This window comes from Prinia subflava, chromosome 4 (assembly GCF_021018805.1).
Source record: "Prinia subflava isolate CZ2003 ecotype Zambia chromosome 4, Cam_Psub_1.2, whole genome shotgun sequence".
NCBI lineage: Eukaryota > Metazoa > Chordata > Aves > Passeriformes > Cisticolidae > Prinia > Prinia subflava.
In genome coordinates this window covers 36428537-36455083 of record NC_086250.1, presented here as the reverse complement: position 1 = coordinate 36455083, position 26547 = coordinate 36428537, and the positions used below count along the sequence as shown (strand labels likewise).

The window sequence follows — 26547 nt, the reverse complement described above, 5'->3', positions numbered from 1 at the left end:
TCTAAGAACTTGTCTTCTCTAAAATGGCAGTGTGGACCAATCACTGAAACATCGAGCTCAGATTCACAAGTATCACACTGCAAGTGCAAAGTATGGATCAAACTTTCCAAACTATTGTGTTTGTTTTTCAAATGCTATATAATTTACTTTTCAGTAATGATTAGCTTTTGTTTCTAATAAAACATGAACTGCAGCATGTAAGATATGCATTACCAGTTTACACATGCAGATACACAAGTAATAAAACAAGACTAGCTTCCGAAAATACTAGGTTTTATTCACACCCCTGTGGTAAACAATAACCTTAATATGATGACTAGGTTTCTTTTGTAGATCACTATGTCACATAAAATACAAAACCCATAGCATAAACAAGCTGACAGTTATGAATGCTTAATGTGGTCTCATCGGGAAATTAAACAAGTTATACTAGTCTTCTCAAGTAGTCAAATCCAAAATGTATCATCATCTCCTAGTTAGTAGAAGTCACTGCCATTTCTATAACAAAGTAATGAAGGCACAGCTAGTGCAAGCAGACTTAAACCCGTTCAGACTACTGGGCTGAAAAAATACTTTGGTTGGTTCTTCAGGAGAGGGTTTTCTCTTAACAAATATTGGTCTCAGTTAACAGTTCTGATCATCTTCACAGCTGCAGTCTAATAGCTACATGACAAAGACTTCACAAGAACCAAACTATGTAGCAATGAATTAACATTCATGCTTTAGGGCATTTACTGCATTCTACATATTGGCAGAAAATTATACTGTTAAAATGCTAGGTAGATTGAACCTACATTTTAAACTGGTTCTTAAGTGTTCAATTTCTTTTTTTAACAAATTGGTTACTTAATTCTACCAAGATACAAAACATAAGGCTGTAAGTAACTAATAGTTGTGTTTAGGCTATTACAGTGCAGGTAATCCTCAAGGCCACAGACACACTGCTTCACTGCTGCTTGCATTCTGCTGGGTTTTGATCCTTCTGTTGAGAAAAAAGGAAAACCAGTTTATAGAAATAAGTATTTTAAAAGATCAACATTGCTAAGCATGCTTCCTCAAGCTGCAATAATCTTCCATCTTTTCCCTTGCACTCATTGTCTAGCATGCAGCAATATCCACACTGCATTTATTTTGGCTTTGCTGGCACATCAGGATACAATCCAGAATAAAAACCTGTTCAGAACTAAGTGTGGTGAAGTACTCTAAAAGACACTGTAACTGGAAAAAAGATAAAAGTGTTGTGAATTAACAAACAACCCAGCTCAGAAGAAGCATGCAGATCCTCTTCACAGTTTGAGACAAACTTCCTATGGGCAGTAACAAGAGTCTGGCCCTATGCCAGATGACACTGTGTAGAGCAATGCAATGAAATGCCAAATCACAGTTCCTAATGCTCTGGAGGCATCTTTTGCAATAAATTCTACTTGTTATAAAATTCTAACACGGAAAATTTCTTCTGTTCTTGAAACAGACAGCCAGTAATATGCCACAGCAATATGGGAATTCAAGGAAGTTATGGGAATTCAAGGAAGTTTGGGTGGGCAGAGTTCAGTTGCAGGTTTTACTCCCCCCAGCTATTCTAGGACCTCAGCACTTTAATAAATTCAGCTGGCTTACAGCCTACGATCAGCTTGCAGCACTATAGTACCACTCCTATCTCTAGCCCTTGAGCAGCTCTCTGAAACTGAGCCCTTTCTGAGTTGTTTCACTGAGAAAAGTAATCTGAAATGGTGGAAATAAGTCCAACTTGCAGCTGGTTTCATTTGGATTCCAAAACTTTCTTGACTAGGAAGCAATTTGAATACACTATAGCAAATCAAACATCACCAAGACAGGCATACATTTTGATTACAAGTTTGTACCCTGCCTTTCTATGTACAATGCTAAGATTACGTAATTTTCTTAACAGTACCTTGACAGTAGCCCAAATCATTCCTACTGAAAATCACTCATTTGAAATGATAAGCCCTTTTAACAGCAGGCATTTTGGAGCACTTCACATACTCCAAGACTGCAACTTTCACCTACCACATCTGATGATTTCAGGTGGCCAGATGTGCCTTTCTCTCAGCTATTAAAAAGCTATGAATTGAGTGGCTCATGATCATTTTTCCAGCCCGATAAGTGATTTTCCCTTCCCATAGAATAAGAAATCTCCCAGTTGCTCTTGGCTGTTCACATTTTAGGACTTGGCTGTAGATGCATTCCTGAACCTTGACTTCTGCTACCTCGAACAATGGAAAACTTGCCATTTACCTAATGTGAAAGAGCCTATTTTGTAATGCCTGACTAACCTCAGTGCTCAAAGCCAAAAGTCACTTTTACAAAATGACTCCTGGAGAAAGAACTTAGTAAAAGTTTCTCTACCAATTTTAGTCTGTCAGAATTAGGCCCGAAATAGCCTCAAAACAAAACATGCTCCCCCATAGGAATTATTGGTTTAATACTTAAACTAAAATCAAGATTCAACATAGATAAAATTTTAAATGTCTGTACGCATACACGAACTTTAAACATTCATTTTAATTCCTTACTTTTGGGTCATAATCAGGATCATTTTCTTCATCTGCTTCTTCTTCTCCCTCCTGAAAGAAAACACTTAATATTTCTCTAGCTTATCCACATTCAGCTTCCGGAGCCATTTTCATCAAAGTTAAGATTGAATTGCACTCAGAAACACATTAATTACCACCTTATGTTACACATATTGTATTAGTTTATCCGCCATAAAGCATATCTTTTGACATCAGTAGCAGCTTAATTTTTAAGATATCTTAAGGGTTGTCTTAGCTTGGTTTGGGTTTTGTTATTTTGTTCTTGTTGTCTTGTTGGTTGTTCGTTTTGTCTTTTTAATTATTCATCTGAGATACACAAAACAGGATGTTCTATCTTATTTCAGAAGTAATTCTTAAACTTAGTGTCCAGAACATGCAAAAACTAAAGGAACTCTTATTCAAGATAACAAACTACAACAGGGAAACTATTTGAATCAAGGACATCTGTCATCTTACCTCATCATCTGCCTCTTCACCTTCCTCATCATACTAGAAGAGAAAATAAATAGTTTTGAGAGCATCATAAATGTAGCCATTTATAGCTCACATAGATGCCAGAGACCACTCTGTATTGTGATCTTAAGAGAATCACAGAATAGTTTGGGTTGGAAGAGCCCTTGAGGGTCATCTAGCTCTAATCACACTGCCAAAGGCAGGGAAACCTTCCACTACACCAAGGTTGCTAAGTCTCATCCAACCTGCCCTTGAGTATATGTAGGGATGGGACATCCACAGGTTTTCTGGGCAACCTGTTCCAGTGTCTTACAACCTTCTTTACCCTCAGTAAAGATTTTTTCCCAATATGTAATATAAACCTAGTCTCTTTCAATTTGAACCTAGAAGCATCTGTGTCTGTGAGAATTAAAAATCTTTTTTGCATCAGCATGAGCAATGTTCAGCATCCCCTGGTGAGCTCTGGCAGAGCAGATGGCCCCTGTTCCTTGCAGCTGATTACACTGTGGTACCACTTGGGGACGGCAGGGGACAGTGGAGCCCAAGGCAACCCGTCCTGTCAGTATCTCCCTCCTCCACAGCCCCAGCCAAGCCTTTGCAACAAGGGCCAACTGTTTAGATTCTAAAATTTATTGTTAAGACAGGATTATCTAAGCCATCGTAACAGTCAAACTGTCCCTGTTTGAGTGGAGGGAGCAACAGAAAAATGTTTTACACCTGTATAAAGTTCTGAGGCTTTGTGCTTTGTCAATTTCAAGCTCAGCTCTTCTAAAACACCAAAGCTTTTGCCGAACTTGTTTTGATTATTTTTGCTTTGAATGTGCTTATCTGGCTTTTTTTTTTTTTTAGTAAGAGAGTACTTTTGAAAAGATGAGGCTTGAATCTCCTAAAACTTCATAGCCCAACATCACTGTAAGCACAAAGAAGAGGCTGAGCAGCTAAATAAACAGTCTCATTTGTTCTCTGGTAGCTCATTACAGATCCTCAAAGTATTGGGTACACTTCTCTAGGAATGCCTATACACAAAATGCTACTATGACATCCTCTAGATGACCAGCTTTACTGCTGCTTTTGCCACAAAACTCTGAAGTCACTACTTCAAAGATGAATTATTTCTATGCTGCTCTTTCCTGAACAGTCTAGGAAGCTCTGCTGCAACTAACATGGGTACATCCCATTCTGAAGATACCAATGTAAGAAATTACCCAAGGTCTTTAAACAGCATTATTTCAGGGTTTTTAGTGTTCTGAACGAACATTATACTTACGTCATCATCATCATCTTCAATAGCTTCTCCAGTGAAGTACAAAACTGACCGGGGAACTATACGTTCACGCAAGAAATGACCTATTTCAAAGTCTGCAGCAAGGATTGCCTCAGAATCATCATCCTGCATAAAACAATATCATTTCCTAAACTGTAAGATGGTAACTACTTTTGACACACACAAGTTACATGGATTTTGATGTGGCCAGATTTACACAAATCCAATTACTGACTGTTTGATTCCAGGAGCCGCTTTACAGAACTGAAACTGAGGGGCCAAGTTTGACACATTCAACAGCCCACCTGCATTGTACAGTGAGGAGCTGCTGCTCCGGTGAGCCTAATTATACACAGTTCTGGAGTTTCTTTTGTTCCAAGTATAAATATTATTTAATATCTCCCACAGACTTTCAGTTCATATGCATAATACTCTTAAAGAACTGAACAACAGCCAAGTAAGCCTACCACATTAAAGATTTTACAACCTACTTCTGGTTCCTACACTGCATCTTCTTCTTGATTTCCATTAGACAAAGCCACTACTGAAGCACCTGAACATCTAAAAATGCTCTCTGATCCAGAGACTTGCAGTCTTCTTGGTTTTCATACCAAGTGTTCTGCTATCTCCCATCTGAGCAATTATTTTCAATTCAAAAGACTTCATATTTTGTTTTTCTAAACATTATGAACATACAGCCTTTGGTGTCCATGCCAACTAGAATTCTAACAGCATGCTTCTGGAAGCTTTAATTTCATATTTCTCACTCAAACTGCATAACATATTCCCTACTGTTAAGTACTTTTAGTAGTTTATCTCCTTACAAAAACATGGCTTGCTGCCACAGTGAGCACACAGAAAAGCAGGCTCTTGCAGTTTTCTGTTCTTGTTTCATTACTTTCTTCAAGAGTTAACAGCTTGAGAAATTTTTAACAGAATAAAACACAAACTGGATACATTCAGCCATTAAATAAAATCATCCAAAGAATGCCTGAAGGGAGAGACTTACACCACCCATTAAATCAAAGACTAATAATGTAGATTATTACATTTCTACAACTGTTAACAATTTGTAAGATAGCTTTCAGGAAGCATAAACTGTTAAAGTTGACTAAACTAAACTCTATCATCCAACTCAAGCACTCTTTCTAAAACAGGAAGTTTAAAATACATACTACTCCTCATAAGTATTCTCAGTTAAAGCTGAGGCTGTTTAGTAAATTCTAAAATGCCATAAACACTCCCATAATTTTTTAAATAAGCCAACTTACCAGGTCTCCACTTTCAGGAACTGTAGAAAAAAGAACAGAAGAAACAAGTGAGTAAGATATATTCTACATTTCAAGTTAATACACATAAATTAGTATTCAGCTTACCTTCAGGAGGACTAAAAAAGTTGAAGAAAGAGTCATTGGAAACAGTTTTTGTCACTGTCCTGACTGTTCCGCGGCCCTTATGTTTTTGCTTCTTCTTAATGGTTTTCAAGGTAACATTCTTTCCTTTTTTCCAGTCTATTTGGCAACTAAAGAGTAAATAAAAAATAAATGACAGGGAAAAAACCCACAACCACCTGCAGCTTAATACCATTCCGCTTGTTACAAGTATCTAATGAGACTATCACAACTGCAAGAGACACAGGGAAGAGAAAATATGAAGGTAGTATTTATTTAGTGCTATCTTTTCATTAGTTTATAGGTTGAGAACAAGAGTAACAGGTTCATTTTAGAATTATTTCCATGCACAATTTTTTTCTTCTTCACGCTATCTCTGAAATGGTAATTTTCATTAGCTACCAGGTACAGCCCAGTTTTCTATCAACAACTAGTATTGCACCATTTTCAGAGCCACCTATCCATCATAAAGTAATGTCATATTTGGCCATGTTAGTAATATGCCAAAGTCCACCACATGTATCATTATAACCAGTAAGTGCTTAAAACAATGCATCAACTAGAGATGCAGTTTTTGGCTGATTTTGAGTTGTTTGTGAGGGTTTTTTCTTCTTGTGTTATATTTGTTTGTTTGGGTTTTGCTGTTTTGGGGTTTTTTAACTCTATCCTGCTTACAGAGCAAAATCATGCCTACAGGCTTCTCTAACAGTCAAAGCATTCTGGTGGCAAGTAAATGAAAAAGTCCCATCAGTGAAACTAACTGCATTTGCAGAAGTTTCTGATTAGATTCTTCTACAGACTCAAAGAAATGGAGTGAATTGCTTTGGGACATGAAGGGGCTGTCTTAGCTAAAAGAGAAAACAAGGATTAGGAGTTAATTATTTTTACAGAAGCAGTGGCATCTCACACCAAACTCTGCCAAGATTCATGGTTTTCAAATCAGTCCAAACTGGGGGAGACAAAACAGTTTAATTAAAGCTACCCAGGAACTTAAAACTAAATCTTACAGGACTTTGTAAAATATGTTAAGTGACTGGGAAATAAAGAGGTAAAATAAGTCAGTATGAGCAACTGCAGATAAGAGTAAAACCAACACTGACTATGCAGTGATAGGCTGTAACTTAGTTGTTATTACTCAGAAGAGCAGTCAAAACATTGGAGACTTGAACACAAAAGCTACTGAACAAATGGGCCCAAGTGTGCTCACAAGGATAATTATGTATAACACAGTTTTCTCTCATCCCTCTGTTCACAAAAAAAGGGACAAGTAGAGAAAAAATTACCTCACTGATTTAAAACAGAAGATTTCATTAAGAAAGGAGTGTGACAGTTTTTTAAATTGAGTAACCATGAATTATGATGACTGTTCTCCATGTCTTAAATAGGCAGACATTGAAAGGCAAACATTCAATGCTTATAAAACAAAATTGACAACAGCAATATAAAAAGTAAATCTGGAATAAACTCCTCAAAATGCTGCATTGTCAGACATACAAAAAGAGTAAAGGAAGCAATCAAATTCTAGCAAAAGCTATCCAGACCTGCTAAAAGATACCACCATCCACCTTTCAATTCACCTTTACTGATTGCAGAACAGTATTTCTAAATAAATACTGAGTGCATTTTAAATTTCTATGCCTATATAATACATATGCTCATAAATTATGAAATACAAATCATATGTTTTTCTATATTGTATTGAAGTTATTGATAACAACTAAAAAACTCGTGTCAAATCTAGTTGGTTACAAGTTATTAGGGGAATATCTTTTCCAGCACCTCCCCAGGATGCTGTAAAACTCTAAACCTGGACAATGCTAAGGAGAGAACATTATATTGCCTTCAAGCTATCTATTAGCACTTACCCTGTACAACCCATGATTTCTGGTCCATCAAAGGAAAAGGGATCAGAATCATCTGGCTCTGACCTCATTCTATATGTCTTTGTCAACACTTCATTTGAGAAGTAGTCGTTTGGTTCGAAATGGAATTCTAATGTGAAACTCTTAAAAAGAATTGCAGAACAGTAACTTTAGTTATTTACAAACACCTTTAACTTCTTAACACCTAAATCCAAACAATACACATGCAACAGAATACATCTTTCTCCAATACACCCATAACTTACTCTAGAATTTGCTACCCAAGCTGTACAATAGATCTTCAAATCTTTTCGTTTACTTGATCTTGCACTTTCTAGTCATTATACTGCTTTCACTAATGACAGATCTCCCAGCACACAGTTTTCCTGTTACTAATGTATAGGAAGAATTTCTAAATTTAAAAATATTAGAAAATTGTCCAATTTCTGCCAGGGAAATATATGAAATTACAGCAGTTACACAAAAAGTACCCAAAGGTATCGAAATGCAGTGGTGAAACTTAACTTATCAGATATTAAGGCCAATCTCATCAAAAGTTGAAGGTTAAATTTAGCATACATTCATTCAGGGTGGAGCAAGACTAGCACTAGACCTTGTACTGCTTTCTCAGGAGCAGCAGCTGTATATTTTCTCATGATTTCCACAAGACAATTGGCTATCACAGACCATGTTGCTAAAATACAAATAATTCTCAAGATAACAGAAAAGTAATCTTGTTTATTAAGTCAAACTAACCATAGGCTGCCCAACTTCTGAAAATTTCACTTTTATATCTTTTAAGTATTTCAGGATAGGTTCATCATGTTCCTGTAGAGAAAACAGAGTGTATTTAATTTTCATAGCATTCAATTATACACAGATTTAAGGCCTCGCAATGATAAAAAGCCATGTTTAGAACAAGTTTTGCTTATAAAAAAAACCTTGTTACAACACTGAAATATTTCCATGAACATGACCAGCAGGTGGCAACATATGGTACATACATTTCATAATGGCTGCGTACAGAGCCTCCAATAAAGTACACAACCAAAACCCATGCAAACACCACGTACAGTTTTTTAGTAATGTTTTACACACTTTTCACATACACTTCTGTAAGCACTGAAAATTTATTAGTAGAATAGGTTCAAAAAATAAAACAGCAGGGAGGTATTTCAGTGCCCTGTACTCTCACTTGAAAAGCTACCAGAGGATGACACCCAAGTGAGAGTCCCATTATTGCTCCCCAACAGATATACCAAGCACTGTAGTGTTTCCACTGCTTTCTTAAAGACACTTGGATTGATTACCAATGCAACTGTAAACAAGGCTAGACCACCACCTACCTGAACCATATCACTGAGCAAGTCCACGTTCTTGAATACTGTCAGCCAAAACTCAGGGATTCCTTTAGGGTCTTCTTTTTCTTCATCTTTTTTTTCTTCTTCGAGCTTAGCTTTCTCTTTCATTTCCTCCTTGAGAAAATAAAAATATTGGGTTTGCTTAATTTTAAGAGTGCCCATAAGGTTCATCAATTCTTTGTGGATACCAGTACAATTAAGTGTCATGTTGATGCTTTAAGCAACCATTAAGAATTAGCAACATTATTAATAGCAAATAATCATTACAAACCTGTTTTTTATAAAACTTCAGCTTACTGAATCTTATTTCATGCTTAAGCTTGAGATATTAATGAGAACCGGTTAAGATACTCACTGAAATTTCTTCATCAACATCTGCTTTCCATTCACATTCTTCTTCTGTAGGTTCATAAATGGCATTGATGATTTCACTTCGCTGGAAGATTAAACCAAGAATATTTTCAAATTTCCTAGTCATTGCAATCAGCAATGCCCTAACCAAAAAATTCCTAATCCTAAATTACACAGCTAGTAATACATTAACTACTTATCCAAATCTTTTCTTCTGGCTCTAGAAGATAGATTCAGCAGTTAGAAGGTTTTCAACACACTAAAATAAACACCAAAGTCCCAGAAAAGTAACGGTATCATCTGACATCTGCTCAACTAAATGAGGTCTGATATACTGAAGTCCTTTTGATAATTATGAAACAGACTCAACTTTTCACTCTGTTAATCTTAGTTGATATTCACTTGGATGGCAAAACTGTATCAATTGAATGTGCACATATAAGACCAAATTAATTCAGAACATGTGTAAGTTTTCTGGTTTTTTACATTCCCTTGTATTTTAGATGAAGCTTAAAAGTATAAATCAGAGTAGCATTAAAATACCTTGTCAAATAAGGGCTGATAGAGAGCAGCATACTTTCTTTCCAGCTCATGAACTTCCTCATAGAACTTGGCTTCTATCTGTGCGCACTGAACTTGAAGGTTCTTGAGAGCATTCACACGTCTTTTAACAACTTTAGGCAAGCTGAAAAATTCAGTGACAGAACTGTTACTAACACTGCATTTTAAGCACATATTGATCTCTCCTTAACCAGACCCCTTGGAAGTTAACCAACTTGTACCACAACACATTTTACACTCTATTTTAGGCTCTAGAAAGTTTAAATAAAAGCTGCAACCAATTTCACCAACAGGACTGAAATCCCTAGCACAAGCTCTTAAACTGAGGCTCAACCACAGTTAAAAAGAACCAGAGTATTTTAAACCCCTGGGTAAATCATGAGAGAAACTTGTGTAATCAGTCTTCATTCTAAAAAATTTTACATTATCAATGAGTAATAAAGTAAAATCGTAGTATTGAATACAACTAAGAAAGGTCTCACCATTAATTTGCTTGGTTTTATGAAAACATTCAAGATGGTTGAGTTATTCTTTGCTAAGAAATTTAATCTTCAAAATTTGCTGCTTTGTTTCGCTGAGTGCAGCAGCTGGTAGCACTGTCTTCAAACACTGTCTGACCCAAAGTGAGCCAGAACTGGTTTGCTAAATGAGCCACTGCATTACAAATGTGTACAAGGAAAGCAATTACTGCATGCCTCATAAATGCAGATCAACTAAGGAAAATTTTGGCAAGAATTAATAGTAAGCTTTGATACAGGAGAAAAGCACATAAGTACTGCTAATAACATTCCTGTATCATCAAATCGTTACAGTCTAAGCATAAAATGACTGTACTAGAGACACCAGGGCTCCAAGTATCTGTCTACTGGTTAAATAACTGATGTTTCATGACCAAGGCAAAGCTACAAAAGAGATTCCAAGGAGCAGGAAAGTATCCTAAGAAGCGTGCCATAGTGTAACTGCAGAGGAAAACGTCAGCCATTGTAAGTTCTTCTCTTCAAGAGACCTCAAATAAAAACTCTTCAATTCTGAGATGCACTACAGACTATATTAGTTTTTCTGCTATCTGAGCAGCACAGTGGTTTACTACCACAAATGCTATAGACAACACTGCTCACCAAACAAAATAATAATTTTAACACTCTGCTCATACTAAACAAATGTTGTACCTTTCTATGTATCCTGCAGATGTTCCTACCAGACCATCAAGTCTTTCCTGAAGGGCAGCAAGAATCTGAGGATTTTGCATCATCTGCACAGTCAACTGCCGAGCTGAGTTTAAAAAGAAAATTATGTAAGCACAAAGTGCAACTTTTGGACCAATCTTTAAAAAAAGAATTGTGCATAAAAAAAGGGAAAATTGGACAAGCAAGAATTACAGATGAAGAAGAACTGTTTAAAACTGTGTCACGTTATCCTACTACCAAAACAAGTTTCTGATTTATAAAATCCAATTTCCCTCCAGGATTCCTACAGTATAATTTCCCCTCTGATTCTCACCTCCAATAGATGGGAAATCGCCAAAAATACACATTATTCATCTCTAGGTTCCTGTGGGACACCTGAATACTTACCATTTAATTACTGTATGCCATTTAATTACTTCAGCTAATGAATGTGTTCCCCCACGTTTTGCAATCCAGTTTTGAAAACACTTCTTTCAACAGATTAGCAAAGCATAACACCTTGAGCAAAATGTTCTAGTTTATTGTTATTATTCTGTTCAAGCAACCACGTAACATGCAGACATTATTAGTTATTTCTCTTTTGGCTAATTGCTCTTTAGATTCCCTCTGTGCCCCCACACTTTAAATATAAAGCATAATTAAGACTGGTCAGCATTGACAAAACAAGTATTTTGATATGTGCTTATGTTTCTTGTTGAGGGGGAAATAAAAAAGCATTTATTAACTTTAAGAGTGGTAACACTAAACATGGTTTGTTCTGTTCACTGTCAACTCAGCAGCAAACTACAAAACAACTCATCAAAAAGAGATACACACATATACATGCACATCAATTTTTTATACCTAAAGCTTTACATTTGTGAAGTTTTTTCACTGCTTGCAGTTTTGAAATAATCCAGTCACATATTCACAACAATCCTGTCTTTTCCAACGATACAGGTGGCCAGCACTGCCTGAACTTGGCATTAACATGACTAAAATGAGTAACTGCAGACAACTAATAAAAAATCACACATTTTGAAAAAAGTCCTTGCTTCAGAACTTAAAATAAAATTGCACATCTGAAATTATTTTACCATTTCCTATTATTTTTTGAAGTAAAATATTTTAAACACACTAACTAGAAAGCACATATGTTTTTAGAGGTTTAGAAACTCTCTGTTTCAACATTACCTTTGCTGTTGCCATCTTCACCAGTTTCTTCTTCTTCTACTTCTTCAACATCTTCCATATCCTGCTGATCAAGTTCAGACTGTTCTTTGCTATTAGAAATATTCAACAGCATCAAGAAATTAATTTTATAAAATACTACAATGAGCCTAGTTCAAATTAGAGATTATGTGGGTAGAAACAAACTGTTGCATCTTTTCATCTATGACAAACAAGTCTTAATAACCAAACAAAGCCAAATTTGTCTTCACAGCAGTTTCACGTTTGACAAACCCAGCAAGGTTTAAAGAATTAGCAACTTTCCAGAATTACAAAGTTTCCTTTAGTAAAGAATTCCTTCATCTCCTGTCCTTATCAACCAGTCAAAGCCTCCTTCTGCTCCACATATCCTCCTTAAGATGTGCAGGCCTTGAGAACTGTGGGTAGGATCACCTAAACTATACTTCAAATGCCACAAAATAAGAGCACTCGAAGTATAGAAAAAACCCTATCGTGTAACAATAGGAATGGGAAATACTATCTGGTTTTCCCCTCCAGAATTCCAACTAACATAGAAAGTTGATTTGTGCCTTCTTCCACTTTTATGTTTACTTACAATTAAGATCACAAACCCATTTATCATGAGCAATATAAGCTTTTCTTCCACGTGCTATAAACCTCAGCTCTTGCCACAGTGCTCAAGGTCAGTATCTGGAGAGCCCAACCATGGCTAGTACGGCACAGAACACACTCAGAGCCTCAGTAACATAGAGATTTTACTTACTTGTCTATGTCTGCCATTCTGCTCGATTTCAAACACTAGAGAAAAAAGAAAAAAACCACATAAGAACAGCAGCACTAGATTTCAGTTACAAACTCTAAGATCATGTGCCATAATACTAAAAGAAACACAAACCATATCAGATTTATGAAACATGATAAATACATATTACAGTCTGAAGAGTGGCACATCTCCCTTGCACATTTTGAGCTCTCAGCCTAAAACATACAGAAATATTGAAAAACTTTGCTCTGGTTTAGAACCTCTAGATCTACTCACATAAATTGAAGCACCAAGTACCAGAAAATGCCATGTTGAGTTTTGGATCTTAGGACTGTACTAAGATCACTGACTGAAAATAAGTCTTAAGTGTAAAATTGGAATATAACCTGAGAAAAACTGAAGCAAAAAGGGTGCTGGTAACTGCTTACTCATTTCCAGCATGTGATTGCAGACAGAGCATACTTAGCTAATAAATCAATTCAAGTATGAAGATGCCTTTTTGTGGCTTTACTTTTAATCTCAACTTTACAAAACCAATCCAAGTAATTCCTCAGAATATCTACAATATTGCAACACTTTACAAAAAAAATTGATGCCAGGTGCCAGGCTATTTAACATGAATAATTCCCATGTCCTGAATGATCATAATTTTTTAAAGTATCTCAGTATAATCATACACATATTCCATACACAGCAACTAGAAACATTTAATATTCTATTAAATACTATTGCAAATCTTCCATACCATGAAGAACCTATGTTCTCAAACATATTACAAAATGAGTAATATTTTCTACCCACAAGAAAGTACTTAGGAGTCTCGTCTCCAAAAGGATGTTTTAGGTAACTTTAAGTCAAAGACAATACCATGCACAAGGAAACACTGTTCCATTACTACCATCTGCCAGTAATTCAGGAGGCTACAACTACCAGGAATAATTCACTGGCCCTGAAAGCAAGGAAACCAATGCTTTAGAGTCTCCAGTTTTCCTGCTGTACTGTAAGCTAAACAAATTCAAGTTTCCGCCAGGAATTTCAACTCCTTACAATGCATTCAAATGGGAATTTCAGCAAAGTGTTGGATGGATGTGTTCCAGAAAAAGTGAAAACTGTATTTGATCTGTCCAAAGTGTAGCACAAAAACACAATCCCAGTAAATCAGAACACTAACAGTCAATACGAAGAAACATGCTAGAATCTAAACTTCAGAATTAGACACCTACATTTTATGTAAATATAATCTAAATTCTTTTTCTGGTGTCATAACTACTTCCCAACAAATAAATGGAAAGAAAGGATCTGATATCCTCATTTAGGACCACAATTTCAAAGTGCCAAATAAAGCTCTAGACTGTAATTAAAAAGATTCAATTCCCTAATATGCAGAAAAATTAGAGAAGCAAGTACTTGTCCATCTCTTTCAAAAAAATAAATACAGTATTTGCTAATAAATAGAATGGCAGCTTAACGGAAACCAAAGAACATCTAACAATTCAGGAAGGAGAATTATAGCAATATTCTTGACTCATTTTATTCAGATCACATTTGCTTGTCTTGTAATTTCAGTTTTACACATGTAACAATTCCCTACAACAGTTCCAAAGACTCTCCTTTGAATATCATTCTTGAAGATCGCATGGACTGAAGACCTACAGAAACTGAAAGCATACTACAATTACAACTCTCATATACAGGTCCCTCTTTTACTTGAGCAATGCAACAATTAGCATTATTTTTGATGCACACAACATTGTATCCATGAAAAATACATAACCTTCTCCTTACACACTTCCTCTTAACTTGTTTTTAATGCAGGACCATTTCAAGGAGACTGACAGTATTGCTGTGCAAAAGAACATAAGATGCACAGCTCACCTGCCTTTCATACATTTTTCTGCAAATGCAACACAGTGATGCTTCTAGCAGAGATCAGCATTTCCTTTCTCTGTTCCTCCTATCAAAAAAGCTTCAATTTCCATAAAAGAAAAGGTAGTTCTTTCAACAAAGGTGTGACCAGTGGCAGCACAACCCCTGTGGTCTCTCCAAGTCAGTGAGCTAGATGAAACAGCAGCTGAAACACCTTAGAGGTTTTCTGAAAGACATCAACTTCCAGTTCATTTAAACATTTTTTTTCCTAAATGAAGACAAGCTTGACTATGAAAAATGATGCCTAAAAACTTTAAGAGGCAATCCAGCCCATCTCCAAAAAGGGCCATTAGCCACTGTCTTGGAAAAAAGCAATGACATGGTAAGTATGCCCCCAGAAACACATTCAGAAAAAACCACTGGCTCAGAAGTGCAGGCATTTGACAATGTCGTAACAATTTCTTATTTCAGAAGTTAGTCCTCCTTTTCCCCAAAACCACGCAGGTAAGCTGATGATATCACTCGAGTTTCTGAGTTGTAATACTCATCTCAAAGATCAGATCTAAGATTTTTCTACACTATGCAACTGTGTAGCAGAGGAAGCTTCACCAGCAGTCTGGTGTTACTGAATTCCTCACGGGGCCCTTGTTTTCACCTCTGAACAACCACTTGTCATCACAAACTTTCATCCATCCTTTCGTTGTTCATCCTCTTTCCAAGATCACTTCTGACAGTGCTAAAGGCATTCATCTACAGCACCCTGTGGGACTCCAGCATCTGCCTCTCTCTCCCCATTACAATGGGCAGTTATCACCCTCTGCTTCTGGCTCTTAAACAACCCATGCAAGCACTGTATGTTTTCAAATTATGGCCCAGTTTATTCAAAGACTTTGAATAACATTCTTCAAAGATTTTTTTGAAATTAAAATAGACTGTATCAAGCAGCTGTCAACTTCCGAGCCTCCCTCTAGTGTGTTTTTCTCTCTGTCTCATCCAATTTTTCCTATTCTCCTTGCAGCAGTCTTTTTCATGTCCAATCCTTTAATCTTCCCTCCACTTTTTACACAACTCAGTATCAGAATGTACACAGTTGGAAGAGTTTTTCTGCAAACTGAGAAGATACTAGTGTCTGTCACGACAATTATCTGCCAGCTCTAGACAACTGTTCTTGAGTAAGGAGACAACAAGGCACTGCCAAGAAAACTCTGCTGGCAGACATTTAGGCTAATCTGTGCAACCCACTAACATGGAAGAGATGTAGCTGTATCACATTTTGTTTACTGTCATTTCCTTAAACAACCATAAGCTTCTCTGCAAACACAGCTCTACTGGCTAAAAAAACCTAAACAGAAACAAAAACACTGTAGAAAAGCACTGAGAAAATGTATTCCTCAAGAGCAAACAACCTCCATTGTCTCTGCACAATGCCCAGTTCAAGGTCCTGGTCTAGTCTGCAGAGTTTCAAATACACTACATACCACAATCAATAACATTAGAATACATCACTGCTGTATTTATTTTGCAGTACCTCCCCAACACTAAATATTTAAATATAGAACTGGTATCACTCCACTTTCCGTACGACACAGCTGTCCTTCCCAGTTCGTTCATAGGTGCATTTAGGTTCATAAACAGCAGGTGCACCTTGCCATGTGTGCAACAAAACCACTAGCACCACTCCCTGAAGTAATGCCAGGGAGATACCAGTTCACCAGTTGTCAATGCAGGGTTATAACAAACCTGGATATATCTGATGTATTACTTCAAGCTTCAGTGCTAGGTGATTGTTTCGGACTAAGATACTGCTTGGAATCTAGGCCTTCCAACTGCATGAAGAGGCTTATGAACACAAATAAAGGCCAGTCGACATCCCTGTATAAAGTCAGCATGCAAAAACCACCTTACTAGTAAAATATTTTATTTCCCTGTTACTAGAACAGCTACAGCCACTAACTGTTTGAATAAAGTAGACTGCATTATAGTCAAATACAGAGAGCCCACAGGCTTCACTTACAATGTTTTGTTGCTCATTGTAAAAATATGCAGAAGAAAAGCAACAGTTATCTTTTCAGGGATGGAAAGAATGTGTAGGAAGTTTGTGCTACAAAAAGAAAGCAAAAGTACAGAAAAGCAAGCTACAGTGGAAGTTTCCTAAAGGTTCAAATTTAAAACTTCTTTCATACAGGTACCTTAAGCCTGCCTGCATCACAAGAAAGCATGTCCTTTATCAAAATGGAAAGGTTAGAAGACTTAATCCAGCACTAGTTTAACCACAGTTTTGAGTGCACCCTGCAGAATTACTAAAAATTAGCAAACCCCTCCAAAAATTTAAAACTTATCAAGACTATGTGAGAATTAGCTTCATCAGGCTTAAAGGACACTTGATGTTGATAAACTGTCATGTTCTTCAAGAAACGGAGTTTGATACCATGCAGAATGTTCATGTGTTCATCCTCAAGTTAGTCATTAGTGAGCTTTCAGTTTTCAAGGGTTATTGTTTCTTCACTAAGTGATTTTACATAAGTGAACACAGAAATACAAACTCTAAGTGTTCAGCACTTCCTAATCTTTTCTTTATCCACACAGAAACTAATCTGAATTTGCACAGAGGCACTAGCCATGTTACAGCTAGGACGCAGGCTTTGGTGAGAAGCCTTTTCTGTTTCAGATCAGCTTTCTGAGTCCCAAGTAAGCACACCACTATTAGATTACCCGGACATCCGCTCGCCCTCAGGAAGACAGGTCACAGCGAGGTGAACTACAAGTCTGCTGAGGCAGCAAGACATTCCTGAGACACAGCTCCTCCAGCAAAGTAACAGCATTTTTGCACAAGCCCCAAAGCTGGCAGGCTGACAGCACATCTCAGCAGTTCAGCATCTCTGAGTGTACCATGCCACAAACAGTCCCCATACCTTCCCTTTCAGGAAACACCTCTTCCCCCTTCTCTAGATAAACTGCTCACACAATTACCTTGGAATAGCAATTAAAAGGAAATTTTCAAGTTGTTCAAGAGCCACAAACAGGTTTTTTGAGGCTATCAGACCCCAGCTACAGCCAAGCCTTATTAAGTCACATTTTTAAAAGAAACTATCCTTTTGCCCAAACTGATTTCCTTAGAACTCAGAAACTGAGAGCACTACAAACACAAGTCAACTTGTCCAGAGAGTAGCAAATCAGCCTCTTCCTGTCCCTGGCAAGCCTTGGGAAGCTGAACGCAATACACTAAGAGAAAACACCTAAAACAAATGAGCCCTGTGTGGGATTCAGAAGCTGCAACGTAAGGTAACAAACTAAGTGGCGGACTAAGATGTCAGTGAAGAAAAGAGGTCCAGCTGGAGGACAATTAGTTGCATTAAAAACATCATCAGGATTAAGTCTGGTAAACTATTTGCAATGTGTGCAGAAACCAAAGGTGCCAAACAAATGACATTACACCAGCCAAGTTCAACTATCACCTAAGACTGGGAAACTCAAGAGCAATACATTTACTAGAAGTTACTTTTAACTGATGTTCTTGCCTAGAATTCCAGGACAACTTGTAAGATTTCTCCTTACATAATCATAATAAAATACAAAAAAAACAAAAATTAAAATAGTGTAGAGGCCCATGAGAAAATACTCTTTGACTGCAGATGTTCAAAATAATTGTCTGGGGTAGTTTGCTCAAAACGTCTAACAGAGGTTCAGAACTTTGAAGAGCTCAGATGCTCTGCATAGTGATCTTAAAGGTGTTTTCCAATGTAAACAATTGGGTAAGAACCGAGTGAATTGTTTAAAAAGTGCACAGTACATGGTACAGAGTTTCACACTTCAAATGTCTTGGTACTACAACCCCAAAACTGCATCACTCATTCCAAAACTGTTAGTAGAAGCAATAATAGCAATCACCAAGTAGGAAAATTGTTGTGAGAAAAGATCATACAGTTCAGTAATAACTAGAAGAACATTTAGCTCTTCTTCAAAAAGAAAACTGAATCATTCACTATATGCAAAAGTCATGCACAGTTAACAGCAGAAATGCTAACTGGCATGGCAATATGTGAGAATCTTTAGTAGAAGCTGAAGTAAGGTGTCCTGACAAAGCAGAAAAGGGTAATAAATTTGAACAAGAATCAGTGTTTCACAAAACACACTCAGAACTTCTAGCTACGCACATGAGCTTAAATATTCAAGATGGGAAACACTCATATCACCACATGAGAGATACATTCCTTCCATAAAGGGAACACCCAGTTTTTCTTCTGAATGATCTTCAAGTCAGAGAAAGCAAACCCTGCTGGAAAAGCTATTGTAGTTCTTCCTTAGCTATGCATAACCCCATATCCTCTTCCTTTCACCAATGCCTAAATGACAGTAAGTTAAAAAATGTTCAAAGCATGTCTTTGTACAGTGTCAGACCTTCAGTTACACAACTAACAGCAGGGTCAAGAGACAGGCTGCCACAGGCAAGTACCTTTCATAACAACTCATGAAAAGGGTTAGGCAAGTTTGAAGTTACTGTGAAACTACTGCTACATCTCACTTACAGTAATATAGCAAAATTCAGAATCTGGCTGTAGAGAACAAAAAACACTAAAACATGATAATGCTGAACCAAGTAACAACACAATTGAAATGGCTCTCTCCCCTTCAAGTGGTATTTTTTGCACTACCTAATAACTCCTGAGGTAAAGGCATCAACTTAAGCCATTTGCCAATGCAACTATTTTACTAGTGCTTGCAGGTCTCCGCACAATACATGTATACATGTTACAGAACAAAAACACTTTCCACATTTCAACTGAAAAGTGCTCTACACTTGTATGAGAATGCCAGTTGATGGGAAAAAGTCAAATTCTGCAAAACAAAACAGAGGGATAATATATAAATAAGTAATATTATTACTCAGCTATTAGTAACTGCAGGATTTGTTTTCATTCACATGGAAACCCATTCTAGGCTTTTCCCTGAACTAACTTTTCAATCACAAAATGACAATTCAATCAACAAATACTGAACTCCTCTCTTTGCAGTATTTTTACTGCATTTTACTGAGGGGTAACCGAGGAGACGGACTATAAAATTTCAAATTAAAATCAGGACTAAATTATATCTGCATGCTTGTCTATGCTACTGACCTGAGCTCCCTGATCATCTTCTAAAAATAGGGTAATTAGCACGCAATGTTGCCTTTGTTCTGAATGCCAAGATTCTGTAGCAGAAAACCTAACAATTTCTACTTAGAACAATCTTTCATTATTAGAAAAGTAACAAGTTTAAATCCAAACTTGGTAAAAATTAACAAGTATCTTTATTTTTTTTTATCAAACTACCCAATATAGCTTTTTATGGTTTTACTTTCCATCATGGATAATTGGGAAAACAGCAGCCATCTTAGAGGGTCAAAATCAAAGTCTTAATGTATAAAGAAATGTTTGAAATTTCCTAAGACAGTTCTTCTCAATACAGTTCATGTTGGTACAGGTATTCAGTTTGTTAAAAAGTGGCAAAGTAATAAAAAAATAATTGTGTTTTAACAAAGTTGTTCAGGTAGCAGGATGCACTCTAACAGTTAAAAAAACAAATCACTTGTGCATGCCACAACATCAAACAATGGGAAAGAGAGCATTAACTGGCTGCCTAGATCACACATAATCAAACACAACCATATCGGCAATTACGTTGCTATCTGCAAAACTCACATGATGCAGCATGAAAAGTTTTTATCCAATTTGACTTCAAAAACATCTAAGCATCCTTATGTGAAAAGAAAGTTAAAAAACACTGAAAAATATGTACAGGTTTCAGAAGCATGCTTTTTGCTAGAATGTCTGATTAATGCAATTTTAAATTCATTCACTAACCAAGAAGCCATTCCTAAAATGTATTTAGCAACTTCTTTGTTAGCTTCCATTCAGTATTTTTTCCATGAAGCCAGGCCACTACTAAACTACCAACTTTAAAACACCCAGTTTTCAACTACCAAGTTAGTGTGCACTAAAAAAAGAGAACACAGTCACAACTTTTCACACATTTTGGAAGCTGTTGGGATGAGATGTTACAACTGGCAGTAAAGACCCAACAGAAGAATGCCCATGGTTGTGGTTTCAGCCAGGCACTTTCAAATGAATACAGCTGCAGTTTAAAAAGCAATTATAAACATGTAGTAGAGAACATGAACCATGGCACTTGAGCACTGTTTACAAAGTCATCTTCAGAAATACTCCCTTGCAAATTTCACTCGTCTGGCCTTTGGCACCAATACAGAAGTATGTGATAGCTCCGAAACACTGAAGATGGTGGTAGAATAATCAAGAGGCTGTGCTATGAAGATCTTACCAGTTCAAGCATAGCAAGCATGTTTCTGGTAAAGCCACCCTGCACACACAAGAAACAGCATAAAGCACTACAGCAGCTCACACTTAAACATTCAAAGATGAGTAATTTCCAAAACTGTAGTATCACGAATTAACAACTGCTTAAAGGGTGACCCAGGTGAGGCAAAATAAACAGTACTAAAATCTAAAGTAACAAATAAAAAGATGAAATTCCAACTACTTTAGAGGTCAAAAACCTGCTATGTAAAGACATATACAATGACTTGCAGCCTCCCAAAGACTTCTACTCAACATGCAGAAGTGGCAAGATCTGAAACGAATGCACAGTGACTAAAGCACACAATACAAAATATGATCATTGTCCACTTCCGTAATGCATCCGTAATGAAAATACTGCATTCACTGCTCAACACTGAAGAGAGGAAGTAGCTCAGTTAAGGACCTAGCAACATGAATACCTGAACAACAGAAGCAGTTCACATTTTATATTAATAGTATTTGAGAGGAGTGCAACAAGAAATTACACAAAAATATGTAGATTAACAAGAAGTTCAAAACAAACTGATTCAAACTTGGTTTCAATATGAACAATTTTTTTCATGTACCCTCTCTGTGTTCCTCAACTTGACTTTTCAATGCCTGTCAGGTTTTTAACTAGGGCCAAAACTTTCCCTCATGGGCAAGTCATCCCACAAGAAATCTGAAAGAACTGCTTCTCCTTCCTTTAAAACACTGCATATTAAACAATACCTAAATAAAGTAATGGATTGAACCAATCATCGTGCAGATGGTCAGAAAAGATAACAAACATTTATGTTTCTAACCTAGGTCTTAGAAGTCTAAGGGTTTGTCCATTCCAGATTTCAGGCATCCACTACATCAAAGAATCTCTAAGATTCGGCTAATTCTAATATCTCTCATGGTCTGGTTTCTTTGTTGGTTGTTTGTTATTTGGGTGGTGGTAGTGACGGTTTTTCAAAGAATAAATGTAAAATCGTCAATCGAATGCTTCAAAGCTACAGGTACATCCAAAACCCCGAGTTTTTGTATCTAAAATTTGCTTTCACCTTTTGAACATAAAAGCCTACCAAGGAGAAACCGGTAGTACTTTGTTCTATAGTCCTCAAAGACCAGGTGAAACAGTTGATGTGCAAACTGTCTATTCATTATTGCAGGTTAAGATTTAAACTGAGACATCACCATTGCAAGTCATGTCTGTGCAGACGTAAATTTAAGCACACAGACCCCAAATGCATCTGTATTTTCCATTACTGAAATCTAAAGAGCTTTCCATCTAGAAAAGACCTGCAGTTTAACCTTTGACAAGTAGCTAACATGGAGATGATGTCTTCATTTAAGCAGATGACGCAAGTTCATTTAAAGGATGAATCTTTCAGGAAAATACAGGTTAGTTCATATCTTAGAATACTTATATTTTTAAGTAATTCTAAAGCATCCAAGATAAATTGGTAAACTTTTTTTTTAATGCAACTGAAGCTTTATACTGCCATATGTGAAGTCTTTCTGAAAACTTAAGGTCCAAAGTTATGACTAAATACACAAGGCCACATCAGTAATTTGGGTTTTTCCTTCTGCATTAACTTTGCTGATTCAGAAAACAATAGAATCATTTTGGGTAGGAAGCCCTCAAAGCCCTCATATGTTGCTTCTAAATAGTTTATTTTTTGGAAGGTCATCAAATGAATCCCCAAGCAACTTTTGTGATGCCTTCCAGGCATGTCTGGTTTTCTAGACAAATACATTATGACACCAGACCTGCTCTCCAGATTAACAATGTTGGCTGATGAGGAAATACACTAACCTCTGAGCTGAGTGAGAATCAGCTAGATTGAATTAGCTTTAATTATAATCACTTTTGAATGCTAAGTGATTTACAAATGAAAACTGACCTATAAGCATTAAACCCATCATCACAACCCTTTCTTGGATTAAACACATACTATGAAGTTGCACTCTATTATTTACTAGCCACTTCCCTAAGGAGAAGCTCGATGGAATGCAGTTGCCCAGACCAGTTGAGAAGACTCCTCCAGCTGTACTAAAATAAAACCAGCATTAAAAAGTCTCCTTTCTGTCTGCAAAGTTCTGTCTTCTGTGTAAATGGCAATTAGTACCTCACAAATACCAAAGCACTCCCGGGTCATGGAAAATCACAGAGCTGAAGTTCCACTGAATGCATATACAGATGAAGAAAAACAGGCATTGAAAGGACACCTGCATCTGCCTTTTCTATAACCTGTCCAATTCCTGCAGTTTCCCTTAGAATCAGATCTTTAGTTAAAGATATGCCATGTTTGCACCTGTTTCACTAGAACCTGAAGATGAACTGCATTACAACTACATTAGCAAAAAGGTGATGATACCAGAGACATGGTTTATTATATCTGTTGTTCTACTGGAATAAACTGGCTTTCACCAAAGGATTGAACCAAAATTCAAAACGAGATTCTTGTCTTATTCCTCCGAAGATTTTTCACAATTGAAATTAATATCCTCAAGCTATTTTACTCCCTGAAGGAGTGCAATTTCTGCCATGATGAGTTGAGCTCTTCCTGTTACATTTGCTTTAACTTTTAGGAGCTCAGTGAATAAACAGGTTTTTTATCCAATGTACAGGGTAAGCTGAAGTTTCCTCATAGATGTGGAGTTCTGTATCAGCGGACACAGCCTGGAAGATCCAAGTCTCAGTCAGGGTTGTGAAAACTCTGCTAACAAAGGTTCATTACACCATGCCCACAGCACCTTGGTTTCAGTTTCATTTGTGCGCACATGCTCAAAGCTAAGGAAAAAACCACACTACCCGTTTCCAGGGCGTTCAGTAAGCAGGTCACCACAAGTGCCCCCTGCTTACAGGAATAGTTTCTGAGTGAGGCAGGGGCTAGATGATGCACAAGAACGGTAGGAGCATTACTGTGTACATGTAAGCAGTGCTGCAGCAGATCTGGCACTTCTGGCAACACTGGGCTGGCAGCACAAATGCAGCACGGTACTTCTGCGTGCTTCCAACACTCACTTCCTAGACTTGTCAAAGTTAGAGAAAGACCAGGAGCTCTGAAAAACACCAAACCACCACCTGTGCACAGGACCAACATTCTAAAATACTCTGTCCTCAGAAACCAATAGTACATGATATCCAAGGCTTGTCATAAAGCACAGAAAAAGTGGGGGCAGTAAGATTGCTAACATGTATCACTCTCACAGGACTAAGTGGGACACACACACAAGCTCCGGTGTCAGTGGCCTGTTCGAAGCACTTGTATCAATGTTTTAGGTACCCAAAACCTGAGAGGCATCAACTTTTGTCTGGTACAGAAGCATCCAAGTCACTTAAATTTCCATGTATGTACATTCCCTTAAGGATTAATATAATTTCTGGATTTACAAGAGACTGGAAACCACTCAGCCTGCTTCAAAGTACAGTGCTTCTCTCATTCTTTAAAGAGTACCATTGTAAAATGGGCACAGCAGGAAGGCTGCTAAAAAGCTACTAACATTTTTGTCAAAAATACCTTCAGCAGTTCACAGCCTTAGGCCGTAACTCGTCTCTTAAGTTTCATTGCATGACTGTAATTAAAATGATCAGGCACTATCTCCTGCCTGATTAATGTTGGATCTACCAGCAGATGTTAAAATCCCAGGCGGGGCCAAACAGAGGAAAGTATTTGTCATACCTTGCAGATATCGTGCCCACTTCTCTTACCTCCACAAATGAGTTAGAACATTAAATGTTAAGTGTATCACAACAGGGCTTCAAGCATATACTTAACTGCAGTGAGCTTGGAGATAAACTGTGGAAGGTGCTGCTATATTACTACTATACCGGTTGCTTCAAAAAAGGTTTGTGTTTTTTTCTACAAGCAATCGAAGTAGGTTTTTTTATTCAATATCGAAAGCCTTACAAGCATCGGCAGTGTAAGGCCCCTAAACATTCAACACGGGACAGAGTATGTTTTATATGTGCAAAGATCTAGATAAATGCTGTACACAAGATAATACTTCCACTTGTAGTTACTAAATCTTCCAGGCAGTTTCTCAGCCTTCCTTGGGAACACTAATTTGGGCGATACCAGCTAACAGGCACCCGGAGAAGCGACATGTTGAACTCCGGGCCACCACTTTACCCTGAGGCAGGACGCGGGAGCTGCCCGCCCCCTGGCTGAATCTCTGGGTCCCCCTGCCAGCAGCACAGCACAACACAGCCGCGCCGCGGCTCCGCACGGGAGCGGGAACAAGGCGCGGGAGGCGGCACAAGGCCACGCCGCGCTGCCGTTCGCCGCTCCCCGCTCCGCCATGTGCGCACACACCGCGCCGGGCCCGCGCCGGACCGGCACCGAGCCCCTCCCGCGCCCTCCCCACGGCCGGCCGGACACTCACCCGCTCCTCCCCGCGCCGCTTTCCGGCCCCGCCGCCCTCCCGCTCCCCGGGCGCGGCCCCGCTCGGGCGCCCACGTGTTGCGGGGCCGACCCGCCTCCCCCCAGCTCCGGCCACGCCAGGGGCCCCGGCCTAGCGCGGCCCGGGCGCTCCGCGGGGCGCGGCGGAGGGACGCGCGGGAGGCGGCGAGCAGCGCCGCCCGCTGCGGGACCGGGGGCGAACGGCGGCGCCGCCGCCCCGCGGGCCGCGCGGGGGGAGTACTCGGTGTGGCACGGGCACCGCCGGCCGCCCGCGTCCCGCCAGCCGCGGGGCCCCGCTAGGCCGGGCCGGCATCCACGGCCTCCCCGCCAGGGAAGGGGGCCCAGCGCCCCCCGCCCGCCCGCCTCCCGTGCCCCCCACAGCCCCGGCCCGGGGCGGCGGCGGCGGCCGCGCTCGGGCGGTACCTGCGCGGCCCGCGGGCGGCGGTGACTCAGGAGCAGCGAGGCGGAGGCGCCGCGCGGCCGGCGGTGAAAGGACCCGCGCTCCCGCCGCTCGCGCTCATATAGAATTAACGTCACCACGTAACCCCCCTCCCCCGCCGCCCGCGTCTCTTGGCAACGCGTGCGCGCGCCCTCGCGCCGCCCGCCCGCCCCGGGAGCGCGCGCCGGCCGTTGGCCGAGGGCGGTTGGGCGCGAGCGGCGGCGCGCGCGGAGCCGCCCCCGCCCTCAGCCCCGGGGCGCGTGGCCGTGCCGGCCCGGGCGCGTGCCCGCTCCCGCGCCGCCCGCCCGCGGGCCCAGCGGAACGCGCCGCGCGCGCGGCGCCGGCAGGTGCGGCCCCGGCAGGGCCCGCCCGCCAGCCAGGCTGCGATGTTACCCCCGATGTTACCCCCGCTGCCTCGGTCCGCCCGAAGCCCGAACTGGGGAGTCTGTGAAACACAGGTAGAAGTTAGTCGGGCAGGTAAACTCTATTCACACGGGCCACAGGTACCACAAACCCACAGTCAGTACTAGCTTACCTGGAAAGACCAAGCTGAGCGCCGTGGTGTTTCATCAGAGTTTCGACCATTTCTGCCTTG

The 26547-nt window shown here is 39.2% G+C and overlaps 1 protein-coding gene across 2 annotated transcripts; it reads right to left on the bottom strand.

Annotated features, from left to right (window-relative positions):
• Nucleotides 1–256: 256 nt before the first annotated feature.
• NAP1L1 (nucleosome assembly protein 1 like 1) lies at nt 257–26083 on the bottom strand. Of its 2 annotated transcripts, XM_063396437.1 has the most exons (15): nt 25937–26081; nt 12919–12953; nt 12159–12247; nt 10968–11070; nt 9781–9922; nt 9242–9322; nt 8872–9000; nt 8282–8353; nt 7529–7668; nt 5649–5794; nt 5544–5563; nt 4276–4398; nt 3012–3044; nt 2535–2585; nt 257–982 (listed from the first exon to the last, which is right to left on the bottom strand). In XM_063396437.1, the coding sequence occupies exons 2-15, from the start codon at nt 12933–12935 to the stop codon at nt 947–949; spliced, it is 1182 nt and encodes a 393-aa protein (XP_063252507.1). In that variant the 5' UTR covers nt 12936–12953; nt 25937–26081; the 3' UTR covers nt 257–946. The 2 variants fall into 2 exon arrangements, with proteins under 2 accessions (XP_063252507.1, XP_063252508.1); XM_063396438.1 differs by lacking the exon at nt 2535–2585 and having other exon boundaries at nt 25937–26083.
• Between the last annotated feature and the right edge of the window lie 464 nt (nt 26084–26547).